At 39.1% G+C, this 23,408-nt stretch overlaps 1 protein-coding gene across 2 annotated transcripts in view; it reads right to left on the bottom strand.

Annotated features, from left to right (window-relative positions):
• Positions 1-16,442, bottom strand: part of klf12a (Kruppel like factor 12a) — a 28,876-nt gene extending 12,434 nt beyond the window's left edge. The window contains exons 1-2 of one of the 2 annotated variants that reach the window (XM_079813343.1): positions 16,225-16,442; positions 4,358-4,439 (exon numbers count right to left, since the gene is read on the bottom strand). In XM_079813343.1, the coding sequence (XP_079669469.1) occupies positions 4,358-4,423 (66 nt within the window). In that variant the 5' untranslated portion in view covers positions 4,424-4,439; positions 16,225-16,442. Of the gene's footprint in view, positions 1-4,292; positions 4,440-16,224 lie in introns of both variants that reach the window. The other variant, XM_079813344.1, reaches the window with a different exon arrangement.
• Positions 16,443-23,408: the final 6,966 nt, after the last annotated feature.

The following is a 23,408-nucleotide window of genomic DNA, read 5'->3' as shown; positions in this document are numbered from 1 at the left end:
CTTAGAGTAGCAATATGTTCCTTAAGGTACAACTATGAACCTTTAAAAAACAAAAAAACAAACAAGATGTTATTTTAAGGGTACTGCCCCAGTGACAAGCTATTGTGCCCCTGAAGGTAAAATGTTTGCATATTGAGAGTGCATTCAAGTTACAAATGGGCGTGCCGCGCCAGCATAGGTGGGTACAGATATATATTTTAACATTTGAATACATTCTCTTAAAAGATCAGATAAATTTAACTTTTTATGACAAATCAAGGTTAATTAAGCTTGTAAAAAAAATGCCTATACGTATGCTATCTCAATGGAACAGTGTTCAGATGAGAGAGAAGCAAACTGCGTGTCCAAACATTGCCACCACATTACCTCTGAATTTAGTGTCAGTAAGATGTTTTTTTTTCTTTCTCTGAAAAAAATTTATACTTTTATTAATTTACATTTTACATGTAATCATTTAGCAGACGCTTTTATCCAAAGCAACTTACATATGAGGAGAGCAATACAAGTAATCAAACCAACAATAGGGCAACAATATGCAAGTGCTGTGACTAATCACAGTTAGTCTACAGTGCACTATGCATTAAAAAAAAAGATATATAGAGTAGTATGTGTTAGTATTAATGGGTTAAGTGTTGAAGAAAAAGAGGCGTCTTCAGCCATTTTTTAAAAAATTAGTTAGGCAGGTCATCAGGTCTAAGGACATATTATTCTATAATGTTACAAAAGATTTCTATGTCAAATAAATGCTGTTCTTTTGAACTCTCTTTTTATAAAATGTTTATAGAAATGTTGCTGAGCATCAAATCAGCATATTGGAATGATTTCCGAAGAATCATGTGATAACCAGGTCTGTCACTGACTAGAGGGAAGGATTATACATAATCTACAACATTTTTAATGACTTGTAAGGGGAGATTCTGAGTGAAATAAGAGACCGGGGGCTGGTGCTTCATAGAGGCTAGCAACACATACAGTATGTATTGAGAGTATTTGTTTATTATATGGGAGGAAAAAAGTGTGCTCTTCTGACTCGTGTTAACCTAAATTAACATAAATCGACAAAACATTCCAGTCAAACAACTCAGAAGCACTCACCCAGACTCAATGAAATCATGGACAAAAAGTGGTCTGCTGGCAGCATTATTTCTAGCCCAAAAATTTCCCTTCTGTTTTTTACTGTGGTTGACTTGGAGGCTGTTCAGCCGAAATGGAACATGTTTTGAAACTTCATCTCTACCCCATTTCTCTCTCACCCGACTCATACTTCACCTTTCCCACCTTCCTATCCCTCCCCTCCTGCACATCCAACCCCTCGTATGGGGGGCTACCAGTCATTATGGCTAATTTTCCGAATCCGAATAGCTTTTGGTGAGGACGGCTTTAATAGGGGGGAGCAATGCGCTTCCAAGAAAAGGGGCTTGGCGTCGAGCCCACTCAAACAAGAAGCACGTTTCAGCATCTGCACTGCCTGTTGATTCAACACACTTCAAAGCTGAGCTGCGTGTCCCACGCACATCCTGCACACGACCCGAACAACGGCACGACAATGACAACCGTTAAAACGGGTAAAACAGGGTGCAAAATGTTATGTGTGTGGGTTTAGCTGTGCATGAAAATGGAGAGAGAGCATAGGACTCGAGGAGAGGGGGAAAACACGTGTATACGCTTATTTGGTCAGGCCTGAAAATCTGGCATGTATCCCGAAGACTCCAAGCATGAGACACCTTAATCTAAACCACTAGACAAGCAATACACAGTACGTTAAAGGCAAAGTAAAGTACAGTTACTTGGTACTTGTAAGAAAATTTCCTGATATTTCACTTTGCATAAAGACAATGAAGCCTATTTTCTGGGAGGACCACAACGGTTTTTGCATTGTGACAATATTTTCATTACAAGTAGGCAAATTGGCCCCCCTAAATACCATAATATTAATATCACCGCAATGCCATAGAAGATTATCATTGTCATGTTCTCATTATTGTAGTGATATACAGTATATACAAATATTAGGGGTGTAACAATATATCGTGTCACAATATATCGCAATACAAAAATTGCAAAAATATGTATCGTGGATAGTGACAATCTGTATTATGTATAGTCCAAAATTAAAATTAGTCTGTGAGAAAAAAATCAAGTTTACAGAGTTTTAGTGTTAGTACTGCATTCAAGGATTAGTTCACCTCAAAATGAAACTTTCCTGATAATTTACTCACCCCGATGCCATCCAAGATGTCCATGTCTTTCTTTCTTCAGTGGAAAAGAAGTTACGTTTTTTGAGGAAAACATTTCAGGATTTTTCTCCACACAATGGACTTTTTATTGCAACCAAATGTTGAACGTCCATATCAATGCAGTTTCAAAGGGCTCTGAAGTGCTTCAAATGGTAGTGCATGATCCCAGCTGAGGAATAGGGTCTTATCTAGCGGAACAATCGGTCATTTTCTAAAAAAATTTTAATGTATATAATTTTTAACCACAATTGATCGTCTTGTGCTGGTCTGCAGCGAGCCAGGCATTACATAACGTACGTTGAAAAGATCACGCCGAACGTGGGCGGAAGTATTTATTTTCCACTGAAGAAAGAAAGACATGGACATCTTGGATGGCATTGGGGTGAGTAAATTATCAGGAAATTTTCATTTTGGGGTGAACTAATCCTTTAATGACTATAATGTTGCATATAATGTATAATAATGCAACGGGGAAATGGTCCTGATAATGCGAAATGTTACCATTTAAATGTGGCCTAATCTAGTCAGTGAAAGAGTGCAAGCATCTAAAACAATTCAGTATTTTCAGCTTTAAAATCATGAATACTTTTATTCTGGCATCACCATTGTCCTGCGCATTGTGTTACCAGCACCAAGTCCAAGCCTATTCATTTCCACCCTCAGTGTAATACCAAATTTAGCATTTTAATCAACAAGTACATTTTTTGTTAACCTTTTACCATATGTCTTGGAGTATCGCAATGATATCGTATCATGAGTTTGGTATCGTGACATGAATTGAATCAGGGTATAGTTACACCCCTACAACATACATTATATTGCCAAAAGTTTTGGGACTCCTACATGCAAATGAACATTAATGACATCCCATTCTTAATCCATAGGGTTTAATATGGAGTTGACCCACCCTTTGCAACAGCTTCAACTCTTCTGGGAAGGCTTTCCACAAGGTTCAGGAGAGCGTTTATGGGAATTTTTGACCATTCTTCTAGAAGTGCGTTTGTGAGGTCAGACACTGAAGTTGGCCAAGAAGGCCTGGCTCACAGTCTCCACTCTAATTCATCCCAAAGGTGTTCTGTCAGGTTGATGTCAGGACTCTGTGCAGACCAGTCAAGTTTCTCCACACCAAACTTGCTCGTCCATGTCTTTATGGACCTTGGGCTTTGTGCACTGGTGCACAGTCATGTTGGAACAGGAAGGGGCCAACTGTTCCCACAAAGTTGGGAGCATGAAATTGTCTCGGTATGCTGAAGCATTAAGAGTTCCTTTCACTGGAACTAAGGGGCCAAGCCCAACCCCTGAAAAATAACCCCACACCATACTTTAAACTTGGCAATATGCAGTCAGGCAAGTACCCTTCTCCAGGAAACGGCCAAACCCAGACTCGTCCATCGGATTGCCAGACAGAGAAGCGTGATTGGTTAGTCCAGAGAACACGTCTCCACTGCTCTACAGTCCAGTGGCGGTGTGCTTTACACCACTGCAGCCGATGCTATGCATTGCACTTGGTGATATAAGGCTTGGATGCAGCTGCTCGGCCATGGAAACCCATTCCATGAAGCTCTCTACGTACTGTTCTTGAGCTAATCTGAAGGTCACACAAAGTCTGGTGGTCTGTAGCTATTGACTTCCACAAAGCAGTCTGCATACCTAGGTGCTTGATTTTATACACCTGGGGCCATGGAAGTGATTGGAACACCTGAATTCAATGATTTGGAGGGGTGTCCCAATACTTTTGGCAATATAGTGTATATTGTAAATAATGAGTAAAGTAAATGTCTTGAAAATATTACATCTCAAAAATTGTAACAAAAACCCCCAATATTTCTCAGTGTAGCTTTCCTTTATTTATTAAAGCCTTATTTAGGACTGAGATAATTGTCTTTACAGGCTTTGTGACATTCACCCACCAGAATATGTATAACAGTTAGGTTTGATCCTCAAATTTGATTGGTCAAGTGGTGTTTCAAGAATGCTGACACACTGTTTTGCATCACTCTGCTTTCCTGCGGTCGCAATGTTTTAGACCGTGTGATTTTGATATTGGTTAATTACCATGTATCATCTTGAGTGTTGAAAGCCTCTGACTACACGTGTGTGGCATCGCTTTGACCTCTTACCCGTCTCTGTGACTCTGCAGGATCGATTTTAACTGACAGGGCTGGCATCCCATCCAGCATCAACATCCTGATAGCACTGTTCCTGTGAAGCATAGCAGAAAAACAATGTTAGGCATCAATAATTTGAAGTGTTATATCACACCGTGTTGTTCTGTAAGACAGTCAGCCATAGTGAGGAACAGAGAAATCCAATATGTTTGGTATAACTTTTATTTGTCTCAGATCATATAGGAGCTGCGCTTATAGTGACAGTCCAATAGATAAACTGTGTGAGGATAACAGTAAGCATATGTGAGAGAGCAGGCCAAATGGTGTAATAAGCATATCATTCTGAGAAGTGTTTACTACTACTTGAGGTAATTTACAGTCATGTTTACCAGGAACGCAGTTTGGTTTCACTATGAACAAGCTATAGCTGAAATTATATTCTGACTCTTACTGACTCTGATCAAAAAATCAGAGAAAAATCACTTGCATCATTTACATAGTTCTGTTTACATCTCCAATTGTGAGCACAGCAGCTTAAAAAAACAATTGCCCCAGGTTTTGCTATTTTAGATTATTTTAAGGAACTGTCGGGAATTATAACATCTGGGAAACCATTAGTTACTCAATAAGGAATGTTCTTATACATAACTTTGCACTGACATTGCTGATGTTGTCACATCCAGTTAAGATACCATTAAACATAGGTAGTTTCAGCAAGGAAAGAAGCATTATACAGCAGTGTTTACAGCAGTCGTTAGACATTTTGTGTGTGTGTGTGTGTGAACCTTGCTATGGTAAATGAAAAAGTGAACTGTTCATGTACTAAATGTCAACAAATAGCTTCCAGTTTCCAGACAGCAGGAAATGAGAGGTGTGAAACATTTACACTTGCACAAATGACTAGAATTCTAATGGACAAGCTGTTATATTCACTACTACAGAATCACCCTCTGCTAGCAAATGCTAGGTCCCTGCTTCAGTAATGCCATTATAAATCTAACTGGAAGACAATGTGCCAATTACATGATTCTAATCTGATCTATTGATTTAAAAAAAAAAAAAAAAAAAAAAAAAACATTGCATTGATTGACTTAAATATACCTATTCAATGAGGATGTACTTCTGAATTAAAATTAATTTGTTGATGTCAAAAATTTAAGAAAATTCCTAAAATAAATCCATAAATTAGTTTGCCATTGGCACAGTCTCTTATTAATATTTCTTATTAAAATGTTTTAACAAAACCGCTTCACTGCTTATTCATAATTGAAAATAAGTCAAGTCGTGGTGAAATCAACATGGAGAAAAAAAAAACACAGCAAGTGATATCAAAGAGGACCCTTATGACACGTCTCTTCAAATATTAGATATATCTGACTTTTTTATGGCAAAATGTGGTTTGTAAAGGCCAATTTATACTTCTGCGTCGAGTGCACGCAGAGGGTACGGCGTACCCTACGCATAGACGCGTTGGATACGCCGTACCCTACGCCGTAGCCTGACGCGCACCTCTCCAAAAATGTAACAACGCGTCAATTCTACGCGGACCGCAAGCGCTGTGATTGGTCTGCCAGAACCCTTCCCTCAGGTCAATAAATAAATAAAAAATCTGCGTCAGATTGTAAAACATCAAATCGTGTTTAAAAAATATTTTATATTTAAAAAATTATTCCATAAAATGGTATGAAAAACTAGCCTGGATGCCAGTCGAACTTTGCCCCACCCACAACATTTGAGGCTGGGAAGTTCGGTCTGGACTTGATCCGTTGTGGAGCAACTATGCTCGAACCAGAGCTGTTCGGACCAATCAAATTGTCAGGGCAGGCTTTAGACGATGATGGACAGATGATCAACAGTAACGTAACCGTCCACCTCACCAAAGAGTGAATCTCACCAAAGATTCGTTTACTAAACGGAAAACTTCTTCATATATATCCATTCACCTTTACTTTTTCTCTCAAAAAAGATGATCGTGTTGTTAAGTACTCTGTGTATCCTTAAATTATTTTTACCACAACGGCAAAGATCTTTTACACTCATCTTCTTCTTCTACTTCTTCTTCAGCGTGCGTGCAATTGAGTTATGTTGACAACTATGTGTCGCTCAACATGCGTCACTTGCTCTGATTTGTTGTAGGTCTATCCAATTGAGTGCAGAGGCATTTTCTTTCCTGGTTCGGTTGAAACACGCCCCATAATCACAGCCCAATGGAGCAGAATCAGACTCATATTCTGACTAGAATCTGATTATGACGACGTCAGGCTAATGAAAAACATCTAAAATGCATACATAAAACAAAGTGTACATTTTAAGAACTTGGCACATGTATTTTTTTTCTTTCCTTTATCGTTAACACTTTTATTTGTCATTCACCGTAATCACATTTGAGCAAATTCTTAAAATAATTCTGATCCCAGTTATTCCAATTTTATGATTGTTTTAACTAAAAACGAACACTACAAGAATGAAGCATAGGCAGCAATGGCTCACAAACTTGCATAAAGAGCATTCGGAAGTGTTGCATAAGTCTGAATGCTCCCTTGGTTATTGGAGGTCATGGCGTTAGTCCCGTCTCATAAGTCTGCAGCACTGATAAATAGAGGAGGTGGATTATATCTGGAAATCACCTGATTTCTTCCTGTTACTGCAGTGCTTGCAGATTCATTAGAGAGACTGGAAACTGCTGACTGTTTTGGCTTCTGTTGACCTGGTTAGTTTAGACCTGCCTCTCTCTCTCTCTCTCTCTCTCTCTGTGTGTGTGTGTGTGTGTGTGTGCATGACCGTAATCCTTGGCAGACAGGAAACGGGTGGGGTCCGAAAGGCTGTGCCCACTTAAAATCCCTTCTTCCAAATGCTGTGTATATCCATGTGTGCCTGGGTTTTCATGGCAGAGAACGCCCGAACCCACATTAATGGCACCAATCTGAAGACACTTCACTTCCCCATGAGTGTTCTTACTAGAGAAGCTCGACTTTAAAGCATTGGTGCACACCACACCCAGGTGCTGATTGACAAAACCCCAGTTCTCATGTGTGCATATACAGTAGCACATCATACAACATATTTGAGGCTTCTGTGAGTTCTCAGATAAAGCCATTAGAAGTGTTTGGTTGCTTAGGGCTGGTAGGCCATTGTGGTATTTTATATTTCCTTTACACTGTTTGGGGCTTGGTCTGAATTATAAGGTACATTTGTAATTGATGCCATTACACAAAGCTTAGCGAGCTCCCTACCTAGACAGCATTTATGGCTGTAGGTGCACTCTCAACATAAAGGCTGTTCCAAAAGGTAGGCAGCAACTGACCAACCAGCTGAACACCAGCTTGGCCAGGGTAGGAGGCTAGCTTAAACCAGCTAAGACCAGCTGTATAAATATATTTAATTCAGTACTGAAAAGTAGTTTTATCTAATGGCATATTTGTGAGTGTTATTAAAGTATTAAGTAATTAGTTTAGCAACATGCTAACCTCAAAATTAAAATCAATTTAAGGATTCATATGCATGCTAGACAGGAAGACTGCTTAAAAGGGTTTGGAACATCCAGTATTTTCATGTGCTATTGAAGTATTGTGCCATTATATTAGCAACACGCTCACATCTGGATCCATTGGAATAATATCCAATATTTATATGTGCTATTGGGCCATAAGCGTATAAGATGCTAACATCACTATCTACTGGAATATCATCCATTATTTGTGTGTATTACTGGGTCTTTAGCTTATGTCAGTGTTTATTTAAATATTTTTCAATATTTCGGTGAGCTATATAAGTATTGGGTCATTAGCTTAGCAACAAGCTAATGCCTGAGTCAGCCAAGATTAGACACAATCTCTATCTGAGAATGCTGTCGGATCAGATGAGATCTAACAAAGCAAATCATCCTTGGTACATTTCACTCGGAGAGAAAGTAGTGACTCAACATTATTGTGGGGAAGTTGGCAAGTCTCATCAGAATGTGACCTTGGGTCAGAGCTGCTCCCTGCCCGCTGCCATGCTACTGATAACCAGGCTCAAATCTCATCCCACAATGTCTCCTGTACAAACACCTTCCTCATCTCCACTCTTCCCTTTTCTCCTTCCTCCCCTGGAAAGATAACAGACACAACTGGGTCTTTACTCCCAACGCTTTAAGATACTGCTCCAAGATCAGACCTCTCCTTTTAAATTGATCTTAGTAATTGTGCTGAAAAATTGAGCAGATCCAAAGACACTGCTCTGGATCCGTCCCCAAGATGCAGACTTATTCTGGAGTCTCCTGCTTTGCGTAATTGTCTTTTGCCAAAAAGCCCTGAGTGACTTCAGACTTTCCATTTCAACAGAGCTCATTTTCCTTGGCAGGACAACGTCTGTCGGATAGAGCCAGGACATTGTCAAACCTCCAAGAGAGAAAAAGTGAGGGAGAGAAGAAGATTGTGTGTGTGTGTGTGTGTGTGTGAGGAATTGCTCGAGAGAGGTGTGCTATTACACTATTTGAATCAACTGTGAATGCACAGCAACGTTTAAAGAATTGATTGGCCAGACCCTTGAAGTAAAACAATGCCGGAACAGATGTGGCTACTAATATAAACATTCCAGTCTGCTGAAGTGACTCTTCTTGTTCAGCAGATCTCTGAACAATTTCATCTGAACTTGTGATGCCACTAAATATGCTCATAAATAATATTCTCTCATTCTTGGTTCTTAGAATGTTCTGTTAGAATGTTCTCGTTATTTATGTCTCGTTATTGAGGAGATGTACTAAATCATCAGTGATTCTCAAACAACTGTGATCCAACGGTGGGGATTTTCTCTCTGGAAATTCACATTGCTATAGATAGATAGATAGATAGATAGATAGATAGATAGATAGATAGATAGATAGATAGATAGATAGATAGATAGATAGATAGATAGATAGATAGATAGATAGATAGATAGATAGATAGATAGATAGATAGATAGATAGATAGATAGATAGATAGATAGATAGATAGATAGATAGATAGATAGATAGATAGATAATCAAAGGATGTACTGTCAACACACACTTCTCATGTAACAAATAATTATTGACATTTATTTGAAATTGTTTTAAAATCATACCTGCTCATTATCTTAAACTACTACTAAGGATCTAACAAATGGTCTGACATCAAGACAAAGACTACAACAATATTACTGTAAAATGAATAATGCCGACCTCTGAGGTCATTTTCAGAGAGTGTGTCCGCAGGAGAGAGTGTAGTAAAAGAGACAACAAAGTAGCGCTGGTTTCAGTTACGCCATGTGAATGGGCGGTTGTTATCAAGAAATATTAGACTGCCGGATGACGAAATCGACCAATCAGAATCAAGTATTCCAGAGAGCTGTGTAATAAAAAAGGCAATTGCATTCTCACAATTGGTCTATTGGTCGGAATATCAGCATGGCGGTGATTACATGCTTATATATTAGAGTGAATTCAGGTTGATTGGAACACTTTTTACCATTGACCATGACTGGGAAAAAGTGTCACAATCAACCTGAATTCACCCCTATATATGGTTTTACTTCTGATCTATCTAGATTGAACATGTACATATTGCTGACAGTCCATAAACTCGCACTAAGAGAGTTGTCAGTTTAAGTTCGAAAAAATGTCAACAATTCAATTCAAAAATCAAAGGTGGCCCAAAAACTATGATAAAACACTACACTAAATGGTAGTTGGAGAGTTCATTGAGTCAGTGATCGTTCAGGGACTCTTGATCAAACTGACTGACCTCTTGGCGGCCCATTTAACGCACCTAGTGGTGATCTATCATCAGTAGTTGTAAAGAGATTTTGGCATTATGGCTACAATAATAAACATTCTAGACAAGATGTTGATGTATGAAATCCTTGAATGCTCTTCATGGATGAAATGGCCTTCTCTCTCAGCCTCACAATCAATGCTTTGTGTGAAGATTCATCTGCTCCTCACAGTCTTTAAAGTAAATAAACACTACAGAACGTCTCCTGCAGATTCCTCAAATTTAGTTTAAAAAATCAGGCTTCTGCATTTTCCACTTGCCTTCAGAGAGAACTAGGAGTGAGCACGCTCACTTGCACATCTGCTATTGATTTGAGAGGAGCCTGGAACCCCTCCATTTAAATCTGTCAGTGTTAGGAGCGCATAGGTTAGTATTTACTGACCTCATGTGGGACCTACTTGCCTCTTGCCATACAGGTGACAGCGTCTGTATGTGAATGGAAAGTCTGTCAAATGTCTATAGCCATCTATCAGGTGGAAAATTGAAACCAACCATGTGTCTTTTCTGTCTCTAAGTCGATGAAAGTAACTGCGCTCTGAAGAGTGAAAGTGTTAAAAACTGTTTTTCCTGTTTTGCAAACAACTCAACTAAACCTCAAGATGCAGTCTACGTTTTTTTCTCTCTCATCTACTTGTCTGTAATATCTTCTTCATCCGCTCTTTTCTGATACCGCACAGTGTGTTAAAAGAAACTTCGAGATCGTTTTAGAATGGTGAAGATCAAGACGTTACTAAGCAAGCCTGCTCCCAGATCAGGCCAAAAAGATGACAAATGGCCTCTCGGTCACAGCTTGGACTGGTTTGCTGTGCTCTCTTCCATGAAGACAGCGGGCCAGAAACATCTGAAGCCCTCTCTCTGGTGTTCCGCTGGACAGGGTGAGACAGATGTGTGTAATTTGACTTGAACTATTGAACCGCATGCCGTCAAACTGTTTATTATCAGAGGTCTGGCACACACCAGGTTGCGCAATATCCGAAGGCCATGTTATTAGGCAATGTTGTGCAATGTGTGGCGTCGACCGTGAAGAGTTTAAGAAAAATGTGCTCCTTGAGAATGAGAGCTCGGTAAAATAGGGGCAACCATCAAATTATTTTAACATTCCCTAATGCAGGTCAGTTGACTCAGTGCAAGACAGTGACTTCAGCCAAACTAATCATATAGTGACTGTGTGGACTGGCTTCCTGTTTTCCATTAAGAGGCAGCCTCTGAGAGGCACATTTTTGGATTGTGTCTGATCTAAATCATAATTAATGAGCACAACTGTAGTAAAAGCTATAGTTCATTGTACTCAGCTGAGCAATCCATTTTGCACTTTGTACGCCGTTGCATCTTGCTGCCTTCACACCTCTGATTGCTCTCAAATTGGTGAAGTATATACAGAAGGGAATTATTTTGTTTTGGAAAGGACAAACATTTTCTGTGCTGTGCTTGCATGGCTATAACTACTAGGGCTGGGCGGTATAGCAAAAAATACATATAGTATCTAGATAGTTTTATGTTTTATAATTTCACTTTATATTTCAAATAATGCTTATATAAGTATCGATATTTATTCATTTGCTCTGAAATTGTTGTAACCAATTAGATATAAAATCAATGGAGGAAACAAAATACATTAAAAACTACTTTCTCCACAAAAACTAAAGGCATGTTCTCCACTGTTTTTCACTAAATTAACATACAACAGAATGCTATTTAATATATACAGCATTAAATTGTAATATACATCAATGTATACAGTATATTAATACCTACATGCCATTTATTTATTTTAAATTTTATTTTAATTTACCTTTAATTATGGCACTGTGCCATTAGTGTTTAAGACCAGAAAAGCAACAGAAAGGTAAAGGGTGAACGGGACTGGGACGCCCACTCTGTGCCATATGTATGTCATATATATTTTATATATGTATATATATATAGACAAGGCGAGACAAAATTAGCATAAGGACATTGGTATGTTTTGGTAACACTTTATTTTGAACATTCTGTTAACAGTGCAGCGACATGTCAGCTAACTCTCATTATGAGTACCAGACTGTCTGCTTAATATCTGCTAACTCTTTATTGTGATGGTCCTCCAACAGGCATTATACTGACTATGAGTAACTTTGCAAGTACATGTCAACTTATTCTAACCCTAACCCTACCAGTCTACTAATACTCTACTAACACTCTAATGAGAGTTAGTAGACATGTAGGTGCAACGTTACTAGTCAACAGAATGTGTTGAATGGACCATCAAAGGGACCATCAAAATAAAGTGAAACCAACTTTTAGTAAACTTAATAGCCATAATTTAAATTACTTGGTAAGTTTACATCACCATAAAAGCATTGCAAATATATTGTGACTATTCAATATGTCACCCAGTGCAAATAACCACCCACTAAGGTGTTTGAAAGTTTTGCCTGTTTCACAGCTGGAAGAGATCTGCCCGCATTCCCATTAGGCTATGCAGACTCAGGGGGCAGCGATAGCCCTTCCCAGCTGTCCTCGGCATTGTGGGAAAGCCTGAGCCTCTTCTAGAACAGTGCCAGAAAAGATTCGGCCCCTAAAGTGCAGCTTGAGTGCCAGTAACCAAGCATGCTAACTAGCGTGACTGCTAACCACCCAGACACTGAACATCATACAGAGAGTAAACTTACAGAAAAGAAGAGAGAAGAGAGAGAAAAGGAAAGCAGAAGGAAAGGAGGACAGGAAAGGATGTGATCGCTAGAGATTACGCAGCCCTTCCAAAACAGATAATGACCACAAAGCACTCATTTTTCTTACTCACAAGACATGAGTTTTTACCCCTTGAACAATATTAGCCCTTTTCCCTGAGTGTTATAATGCCCCTGCTCGTAATGAGCAAGGCAGCTGTGTTTGTTTTCCAGCAGTGCATGCTCACACAGGGCTGGGTAAGAATTGTTTTTCCTTCTCTGCCCTCGGTGAGGCTGGAAATCTCACAGCTGCAACTAAAGAAAAAGTGGAGAAAGTGAACGAACGAACAACTGCAGGTGAAGACCAAAAGGAGAGAGAGAGAGAGAGAGAGAGAGAGAGAGAGAGAGAGAGAGAGAGAGAGACAGAGCGAGCAAGACGTAAAGAGGTTGAGAAAAATTGTAGCTTTTAGCTCTTCCGAAATAATTTGCACTGACAGCAGCAGTTGAGCTGAAGACAACTGTCTGGCTTTGACAGATCTCTAACCAGGAACAGATCCCACATGAAACTCTCTCCCTTTTCCTCTTTCGTTTGGGGGTCAGGTCCCTCCAGGAGTGGTTGTGGGGTCAGAGGTCAAAGTTCAGTCAAAGTGTTCGCAGGAAGTGCATCCGCTACAGGCTCTGGTTGGAGCCCTTTTGCAGAGCTCTGTTTAATGGGCCAGGCGGTCACTTGGGAGATCTGCTGTTTCCCGTACTGTACAGGAACCACCCTGCCACTTCACGCTTTGTAGACTGGTGACTCATAAAGGAGATTTAGTTCCTCTGATTTGTGTTGTGCACATGTGTGTAGGTTTGTGTAAGTGCATGTCTGTGTGCAAGCATCTGGGTTTCTGTGCCAAGAAAAGTACATATCTAAATTGACTTCGATTTAAAATTCCATGAACTGTTTTGGGTTCCAATGAATATATGGAGACTAGGGATGATAATCTAAAAGTAAACAAAAGTATCAATACCAGTCTTTCTGTATTATTGGTATCACAGAGTACTCAGTTTGGTACTCGAGTGTCGTCGTCTCTGTGAAGAACGCTCACATTTCGCAGCTGCTGCACATGTGAACATTGAACAAATGTACAATTTGGTCTGTATGTATGATCTTAGCTAAAAGGCTTGTCTTATTTGGCTTGAGTTATTAATGTAAACACAGTCAGTGAATGTAAAACGGTGAGACAAAAAATGGCATAATCTGATCTGTGCATTAGGTCTGGCACTGTCTATTACTGTATATTATACACTATCCTATACAAAGTAAGCTGTCACAGAGGCTATGTACCCTTTCAAAAGGTAATAGCACACTATTTAGGTAATATGTACCTTTTTGGTATATTACATGCACTCTTTAGGGGGAAATAAGGTTGTAGTACCTTCTAAAAGAGTGCTGCATGAGTGACAGCTGTTGTACCATTTTCTTTCTAAAATTGTATATTATATCAACAATATTGAGAAGAATAATAAAAACATACAGTGCTCTTAATTCATTTATTATTAATTATTCTGTATTGCTATTTACATAGTAAATAAATAATAAATACCACATTACACCTATTTATTTAATTTTAATTAAAGGTCAATTCAGTTTACTTCTTTGTTCTTTATTAATTACACAGTAAATAAATAATAAAAACATAAATAATATTAATTTAATAATTGAATTTAAAATGTATTTATTGTACATTTTATTGTATTATTTTTGCCGTGGTTTCAAAATTGAAACCAAATATCAAGAATCATGAAATGTCACTGTAATATTGACTACTGAAATGCTACTCATGACAACCCTAATTCTTATCATACCATATCTGAATAAACATTAACATGTGTCTTTACAGATCCACAACTACTTTTAGGTAGACGCAGACCGACTAAAATATATATATATATTTTTTAAGTACAGTATTTTTTTAAAACTCCTATCCATCCATTTTTTTCAATCTGCTTGTCCTGTAGGGCCATAAGGATGCTGGAGCCTATCCCAGAGTCTCGGATCATTGGCAGGGAAACATCCTGGATGGATGGCCAGTCCATTACAGGGATTCTAAAAACTTACAACACAAAAACTCTTTCCACACCTGATTCACACCCCCTCAAACTATTGATTCAGATCATGTTTGCACGAAGCCCACACATTCACCCTTTAGCACTCTTTCACGCCCACTTTGTGTTCCTAAAGACCATCTACAACAACAACCACCCAGAGGTGAACCTGCCAGAACTACCGCTGACTCACTGGGTCATATAAGCGCCATAGTGAAAGGAAAGTTTGCTTATTTTATTGATGCTTCAGGTGAAGAAATGCTTCCAAAAACACAAGACCCAATGACCCCCGAAACTTCCTCATCATGCAACTGCAGCACAAAGCTCATCCGGTGTAGACGCGACAGACACCAGACAGCAATCGACACTGTGGAGGAACTCTCAGGTGCGGTTTCTGTTCTGCGGTACAGAGGATGTTGTATATTTATAGCTATTTAAATTGTACTTAACGCAAATAGTGCTGTGGTTTTCTTGAATGATGTCTAATTATTTGTCAGAGCTTTGAAGGTCTGATTGACTTGGCTAGGAAAACCATGTCACATACTTGAGAGGGAAACCACTGGCAGATGGAGAGAGACAAAATCATCCATGCAAAATCAGACCAACAGATGTAACAGCTCTAGTTCTTTACTGGTCTACAACAAAGCCATTGTTCTTCTGTGCAGTTCTTATACTTACAACATATACTGCATTTATCATGTAATGTTAATTAGTCAGTATTTGAAGCAGTATGAAACAGACAGAGAGAGAGAGAGAGAGAAAAAGAAAGGAAGTTAATGCAATCCTGGAGTCTTTCATAAGTACCCACAAGAAAAACAAACCAATCATATAGCATTTATATAACATTCATAAATGTGCAGAGAACTATTTATATAGCTGAGACTGCCTGAGCAGCCCTTATATGACATGAAACAAATAGGAAGAGAAAACATGCAGCAAAAACTCAGCAAAACTATAAACACATCAATATAATACACTAAAATAACATGGAGAATTAAAGATTAAGAATTCAGCCAGGTCATAAAGTCAGGAGTCACATATTAAAGAATTACACAAATATGTTAACAGCCATAAAAGTTTTAAATAACCCCCTAATAAAACTTCTGCCACCTTAATACTAACTCTTATGCTATTAAAATGGAGAAGTACTATTGATAAATGTACAGTTATGTTATATAACATTGAAAGTATAAATATTCATATTTTTTTTTATTTTATTTTTTTTAAAGTTTATTAAAATAAAGGAATTTAGGAGCTCTTATTTACAGTGCCAACTGAAACTGTCAATTAAATGACAGCTGACAGGTCCTAAAAAACTAACAGACTAAGAAGTGGTAAACTGAAAGAAAAAACATCGGACAGTACTGACCTTGTTTATTAACCTCAGTAATTGAGAGCGAGAACCACTATCCTTAGAGCGTCCTCCTGTCTGCCTTTTTTCTGTCTTGTTTTCCTCTGTCGCACTTTCTGATGTGACCCCCTTCTCTCTCTCTCTCTCTCTCTTCCCTCCTCCGCCGTGTGTTTCTCAGGAGGAAATGAATGGATGGCTCACACGGTGCTGTTCTACTCACAGAGCTTGAGTCACATGACCAAGCTGAATGAAGGGAGGGGGTGGACCCTCAGGCTGCCAGGCAAGAGGACAAGGAGTGTGTGTGTGTGTGTGTGTGTGTGTGTGTGTGTGTGTGTGTGTGTGTGTGTGTGTGTGTGTGTGTGTGTGCGTCTATGTGCATATGAGAGACAGAAAGTGCCAGACTGAACATTTTGTGGGTGTTTATCTATATGTAAGTGCTTTATATCAACTTTCTGGAGGAGGATCTCCAATTATTCTCAAAAGTCAGAAATTTGAATATGAACTAAACATTTCTCATCAGCTACACATTAATTGTATAGCTCTCTTATTATATGTCAACAATTTTCTCATTTTTGTCTCTATTAATGTCTCTTACACTATAGTATGTACAGTATATACATCCTACACAGTAATATGTGGTTCCATGAAGAACCTTTAATATCCAAAACATCTTTCCAAAGCACAAAAGGCTCCTTAAAGTGGAGAAAAAGTTCTTCTGATTGTCAGTGTTCTTCACAATAAGACAAATGGTTCTTTGGGGAACCAAAAATGGTTAATCTGTGGCAAACCCTCTTTTGGAACCATTATTTTTAGGAGAAACATCTAAGAGAAAGTTGATACTTCAATGACATAAACCAAAGATCTCCACTAAGTCTCCTGAGCAATGAAATTCCGACCTCTGAGCAATAAAATATTCCTCTGGGAATGAAGAAAAGTAAATAAACCATCTTGCGTCGATTTGCATCGCTCTTTAACAGCTCAGGAGGATTAACAGAGATCTAAAAGCATCTTAATGATGAAGAAATGTCTGGATAGTCTAGCTAGGGGCATTATATTTTGGTCTTCAAGCTCAGTTGCTTACATGGCAAAAATGATCCGCCACAGTAAACCACCACTGGGCCAGTGGTAACAATGCACCAGCATGTCAATGACCTGCACAATGAAATGGTATGTGGTCACCATTCCCAAGTGTATATAGGAGTGCGTGACCTCTGATGTATAAGGAGACTGCACATATAAAGAAATGCAGCAGTAAGTAAAGAAGATTAAAAAGACATCATAAATGTGATAAATAATGTTCGACACAGTCCAGAAATAGGTTTTCACCCTGTGTTAATGAGCAACCAAAATGTCCATTCAGAACAAGCACTGTAACCCTCCCTAACATATGTGTGTGTGTGTGTGTGTGTGTGTGCAGCTAATTGAGGAAGTCTGGGGGATGTGTGTGACTCTCCTTGGAGGCCACTCGTCAGTTGCCATAGCGACCTGCTCTCCCACCTTGTGTCGGTCCTGTGCTTTTGTGGAGGTGTGAGAGGAGGCGGATGACTCTAGTTTTTTTTTTCTCTCTTTCCACCCCCTCTCACTACGATACTGTCTCTCAAAGCTGTTAGAAGCATCCTTTCCATTCGAACTATTCGGTTAACTAGAAGTCGACTAATAAGAAATTTGGTTGTTTACAGGTAACAAATTAACTGTAAAACTGTGGGCAGAGGCTGTAGAAATAGTCAAACTGCATTTGGCATCTGTTTAGCTGCTTCAGTGCCACTGCAATTTGAAAAGAAAACACAAGTTTTGCATGGAAGTTTAGTGGTTTAACCAGACATGGAATGGCCATCCATCACACAATCTGACAGAAATGTTTTTCTTGTATTTCTGAAAGGTAATTGGCTAGACTGACAGGACGTTATCTGCTGTTGGTGCAGGCGTTGAAATGTTAATTTTACATCAGTCAAACGTCAAACTGAATCAAGCGAGATGATTGGACTGTTGACTTTGGCTTGGTCTTTTTAAAATGGGTTTCCAAGGGTTTGTGTTTGCTAAGCTCTGTGATATGAAGAGAGAAATGAGAAAGAACTGTGTGGAGAATATCACTAATCTTTAATTATTGTCTTGGATTACTAATATTCTGCAGAAGCTAGCACGATGGCTTATGAAAATAAATTTGCCTGCTTGTCTTAGTGTTAATTCATTGAAGTGGTGTCAGTCAAGTCACACTGAGGGAATTGTTTGAAATTCTCATTGGATATATTATAACATACCTTTCAAGATTGAGATATAAACTAAAAGAGAGCTTGGCAGTCACTGTATGGAAGTGCTAGCCAGGTTGCGAAAAAAGCCAGTGGAGCATGACGCTAATGTGAAGCCCAAGGCAAGCGTATGCCTGACTGCTCTAACACCTGCCTTCAACCCGTATACATGACTCTAATAAAGAAGAAAATGCCTTAACAGCCTAGCTAAGGTGTGTTTACCTGAGGATACCATGGATGTTTTAGACCTCTAGACCTCAAGTAGAGTCTAATCTGTCTTAATCAGCATCTACTCTATGTGCGACCGTTGTTCCGTGAAGAACCTTTACCATCCATGAAACATTTCCATTGCACAAAAGGTTTACCTATAGTGGAAAAAGGTTCTTTAGATAATTAAAATGTCATTGGTTCTTTTAAGAACTGTTCTTTGTAATTTTCTTTAGAGAACCCAAAATGGTTCTTTATGGCATCGCTGTGAGAAAAAAAGGGAATTTTTTACAAGTCAGATATTTTGATTGTAGCTTGGCTTCGTTCAGAATGCATTCATGTTAATCGGACTACAATTGACATTGTATGCTTGTGACAAAAGACAAGAAGTGATGTGTGATGTATTTAATCACACAAATATTCGATTATAGACAGAATGAAGATTGATGAAACAAAAACCCAATGAAGCTAGATTATAACTGCGCATGTACACTTAATATCTGTGGATTTGATTGGCCCAGACCTTGCTTTGAAGGATGACTGAGTAGCTGGCATGAAATGAACCCTGTCAGCTTGCGCTAACACACACGCACGCACGTACACACACACACACACACACACACACACACACACACACACACACACACACACACACACACACACACACACACACACACACACACACACACACACACACACACACACACACACACACACACACACACACACACACACACACACACACACTCACACACCACTAACCTAAACAAACTTTTATATTGTTTCAGCTGAAGGACCTTGAAATCTTCAATCAAGTATACTGGACCAGACTGTGAGAAAGAAAAAGAAGGTGGACCATAGTCACCGAAACATACAGGACAGAGTGAGTGTTCAAATATTTGAATTATTATTAAAAAATACAACTATATTAAATAAAAAAATGACTTTAATTCGTTTAGCAATTACACTACTGTTGTCAAAGCTTAGAAACCTATTAGACAAACAAGTAAATAAAATAGCCAAATACCAAAGATTGGTTTCAAAATCCTGGTGTCAAAGAGATAGTTTAATATTTATTTAAATATTAATTTATTAATATTTTGGATTAGATTTTATTTTTATATTTTCAGTTTTCATATTTATTTGTGCTATTTTTGAGGGAAAAAAATCTATTTATTTGTATTTTATTTTTAGTACTTCAACTTAAACATATTTTTTTGCCAAGACAGCATTTTTTGTTTTATTTCACTTACCGACAACTGATTTTTAGTTTAGTTTAAGTTAACATTAACAACACTAGTTAAAGAATGACAATCATTTGATCTTTTGTGAATGTGTTTTATTAGAGGCAGATGAAGAAATGGCTCTCTGAATAGGATGTGTTGTGATTTGTTGAAATTTTGCCCTGTGTTCCCAACATGCACGGCAAGGGTTGCTATTGTAATCTAGGAGGTATGTTTGTGTTTGTTTCTGAAGCCCCCCCAGGTTGACACTTATCTATTTTACCACCAAGGCTCACAAATACAAACAGCATGGATGCATTGTGCAGCATTATGGGTAATTGATTGCACTGGGCAGGGTGCATATGATGTAACATATCGTGACAGAGGAGACACTGTCGAATCTAACAAAATGTGATTCAGATCTGAGCAAACTGTGGATTCAGTTCAGCAACAAACTCTCATGTGAATAACGTTCATACCCACTGAAGCAACGAACAAAATCAATGCAGCTCATTGCTTCGATACAGATCGCTTCTTAGTTTACCTTAAAACTGAGAAGCATAACCTTGGACATCTTGTTCCTTTCAGTCTTATGTTCACTTCAGGGTTTCATTGTGGTTTTGCCGTCCAATATTTTCCCTGATGTCTGGTGCTTTTTTTTCAAAACCCGAGATAATGTATTTCTCAGTGCTGTACGACTCCTTCAGACTCTCACTGCCAAAATCAGCCCTACTGACCACCCCCCACACAGTCTGCAGGGGGCCAGTGAGTCTGTGTGTGCGGAGGGAGTGTGTGTGCGAACGTCGGAATGTGTGCAAGTAAATGTATGTGTGTTTGAGGGAAGTACTTCCTCTTTGCCAGTATTCCCACAGCCTCCATTTTCCTGTTGTGCTCAATGTGTCCTTTAACAATGCATTGGAGCCAACACACCTTTTAGAGGTGCAAGTTAGAGAAGAAAGCTTTGTAGTGCTCAATGTGTCCGCACACACACACACACACACACACACACACACACACACACACACACACACACACACACACACACACACACACACACACACACACACACACACACACACACACACACACACACACACACACACACACACACACACACACACACACACACACACACACACACACACACACACACACAATAAAAAAACAATCATAACCATCATATTCATTTGACTTTACCCTGTGTAACTGCCTTTCCTCCCATTCCTTCCATGTCTGTCTGTTAGTTTATCCCCCCGTAACCTCGCCGATGGTTATTGAAATTGCATGGTTGGTATCAGTGAAATTCCTCTCTAAACTGATGTAGCTGTTGATGAATTACTGGCAGCGCTGGTAATTCATTCCAGAGACCCTAGTGGACAGAAATCATTTATGGGAAATGTGAACAAATCCCATCGTATTCATTTGACTGTCCTCATAGGGTGTGTGGTTATGCCGGTCTGCACATAGACGCACACACTCTGCCACGTCGTTTGGGGTCTGCTCCCCCGGCCCCCCTTTAAAGCCCCCAGTGCAGACCAGAGCGCAGTGGGAAAATGAGAGACAGCTTTTCGGCGTGGTGGAGGGAATGCTCGGACGATGAGAACATGTAGTGGAGAGAAGTCAATAAGGAGGGGGAGCTGCTGACTGGCCTGTGGAAAAAGAGAGCGAAAGGAAAGGAGAGAGAGAGAGAGAGAGAGAGAGAGAGAGAGAGAGAGCAACATGTCATGATTCAGAGGAAAAATTGTTTGTTTTACAACCGTGTTCACATTTCAAGGGTCTTTCATATAGATCAGTCCATGTTAAACTAGACAAGGAATCAATTTCACACCCGCTCTGTGTGTTACATGTGGTATAATTGGTGACCTCAATAGCCTAAGGGAGAGTTCATCCAAAAGTGAAAACTCTGTCGTCATTTACTCACCCTCTATTTTGTTCCTAACCCATAAGACTTTTGAAACACAAAAACATATTTTGAATGAAACCTGTGCGATTTCTGTCCCTCCATTGAAAGCCCATTCCACCAAAATGTTGACTCTTTAAAAAGTTCATAAAGGCCTCGTAAAATGAATCCAAACGGATTAAGCAGTTTTTCTGCAGAGACATGATCACTTTACAATATATGGTGAATTTTAGGCTTTAATTCACATAATAAACAATTGTAAATGGTAACTCATGCAAAAGTCTCATTGGTTCTTCTTATGTATCAAGCAAGCACATTTGGGCTACCATTTACCATATTTGATGGGCTCTATATAGTATGTGCACTGATCAATGTTTATATGTAAATAAAAGACAAAATTGAACATGTCTCTTCAGAAGACTTGGATTAAACCAGTCCATTGATGTGGATTAATTTTACAAGTGTTGGGCTTTTAATGGAAGGACATAAATCTCTCAGGTTTTATCACAAATATCTTAATATGCGTTTCAAAGTTATTATGGGTTTGGAACTACATGAAGGTCAATGGTGACAACATTTTCATTTTTGGGGGAACTAAGCCTTAAATAGGGATGGTTCATTCAAACATGACAATTTTGTTTCTTTCACTCACCCTCATGTCATTCCAAACCGGTAGGACTTTCTTTCTTTGGTGGAATGCAAAAGAAGATATTACGAAGGGTGTTTCTGTTTTTTTTGGTAGTACATTGACTTTCATTCTATGGAGATAAAAGAAAAGAAAAGTGTTTTAATAATATCTCCTTATGTTTTGTACAGAAGAAAGCAAGCCCTACAGGTTTGAATCGACATGAGGGTGAGTAAATAATGACAGAATGCCTTTAAATGTCAGTACAGAATGTGAGTACTACTATAAACATTTGTCTGACTCATTTACTAGGGGTGCACACAAACTAGACCCATATGGCACCAAGCCGTGATGCCTATTACATTGCATCACAGGAAATAACCTTACGGGAAGCGTCTTTTGATAAACACGACCTGTGCTGAAAAAAATGATATTGGATTTAGGGACAAGTTGTGGGGGTTACAGTTGAGAAGTGGAAAGAAAGAAGAAGAGTAAAGGGGGAGGACAGGAGGGGGGAAAGAGACGAGAGGGGCGAGAGAAGCCAACAATGTGACAAAGAAATGAAAATGATAGAGTGCCTGCGAAGAAGTAAAGGATGAGTGAGAGAGAGCATAAATAAGAGGTTATTTTGAAGTGAGTGCCTCAGTAGGAAGACAAAAGAGAGGGGGCGAGAGAGAGAAGAGTGGTTGGCAAGGTCTGGAGGCCCTGGCTTTGCTCTGAGTCTGTCTCCTAATGGGCTCAGGGCTCCCTGATTTTCAAAACCAGAGGGAAACATGAGCGCAGACTCCAACCTCAGCATTCCAACACACACACAGTCTCTCAGACCAACCTCGATCTCTCGCTCTCTTTCTGTTTCCCTTCTCCCCATCTTACAACAAACACTCTCATCCTTGTGTTCCCTTCTCAATCCAACCTCAGCCTTACCCAACACACTTTCCCTCTCAAAGCCACTTAACCCCTAAGGAATAGTTCAGCCAAAAATGGAAATTCTGTCATTGTTT

This window comes from Gobio gobio (assembly GCF_949357685.1).
Source record: "Gobio gobio genome assembly, chromosome: 3".
Classification (NCBI taxonomy): Eukaryota; Metazoa; Chordata; class Actinopteri; order Cypriniformes; family Gobionidae; genus Gobio; species Gobio gobio.
The sequence above is the reverse complement of the archived record's forward strand: the minus strand, read 5'-3'. Positions and strand labels throughout refer to the sequence as shown.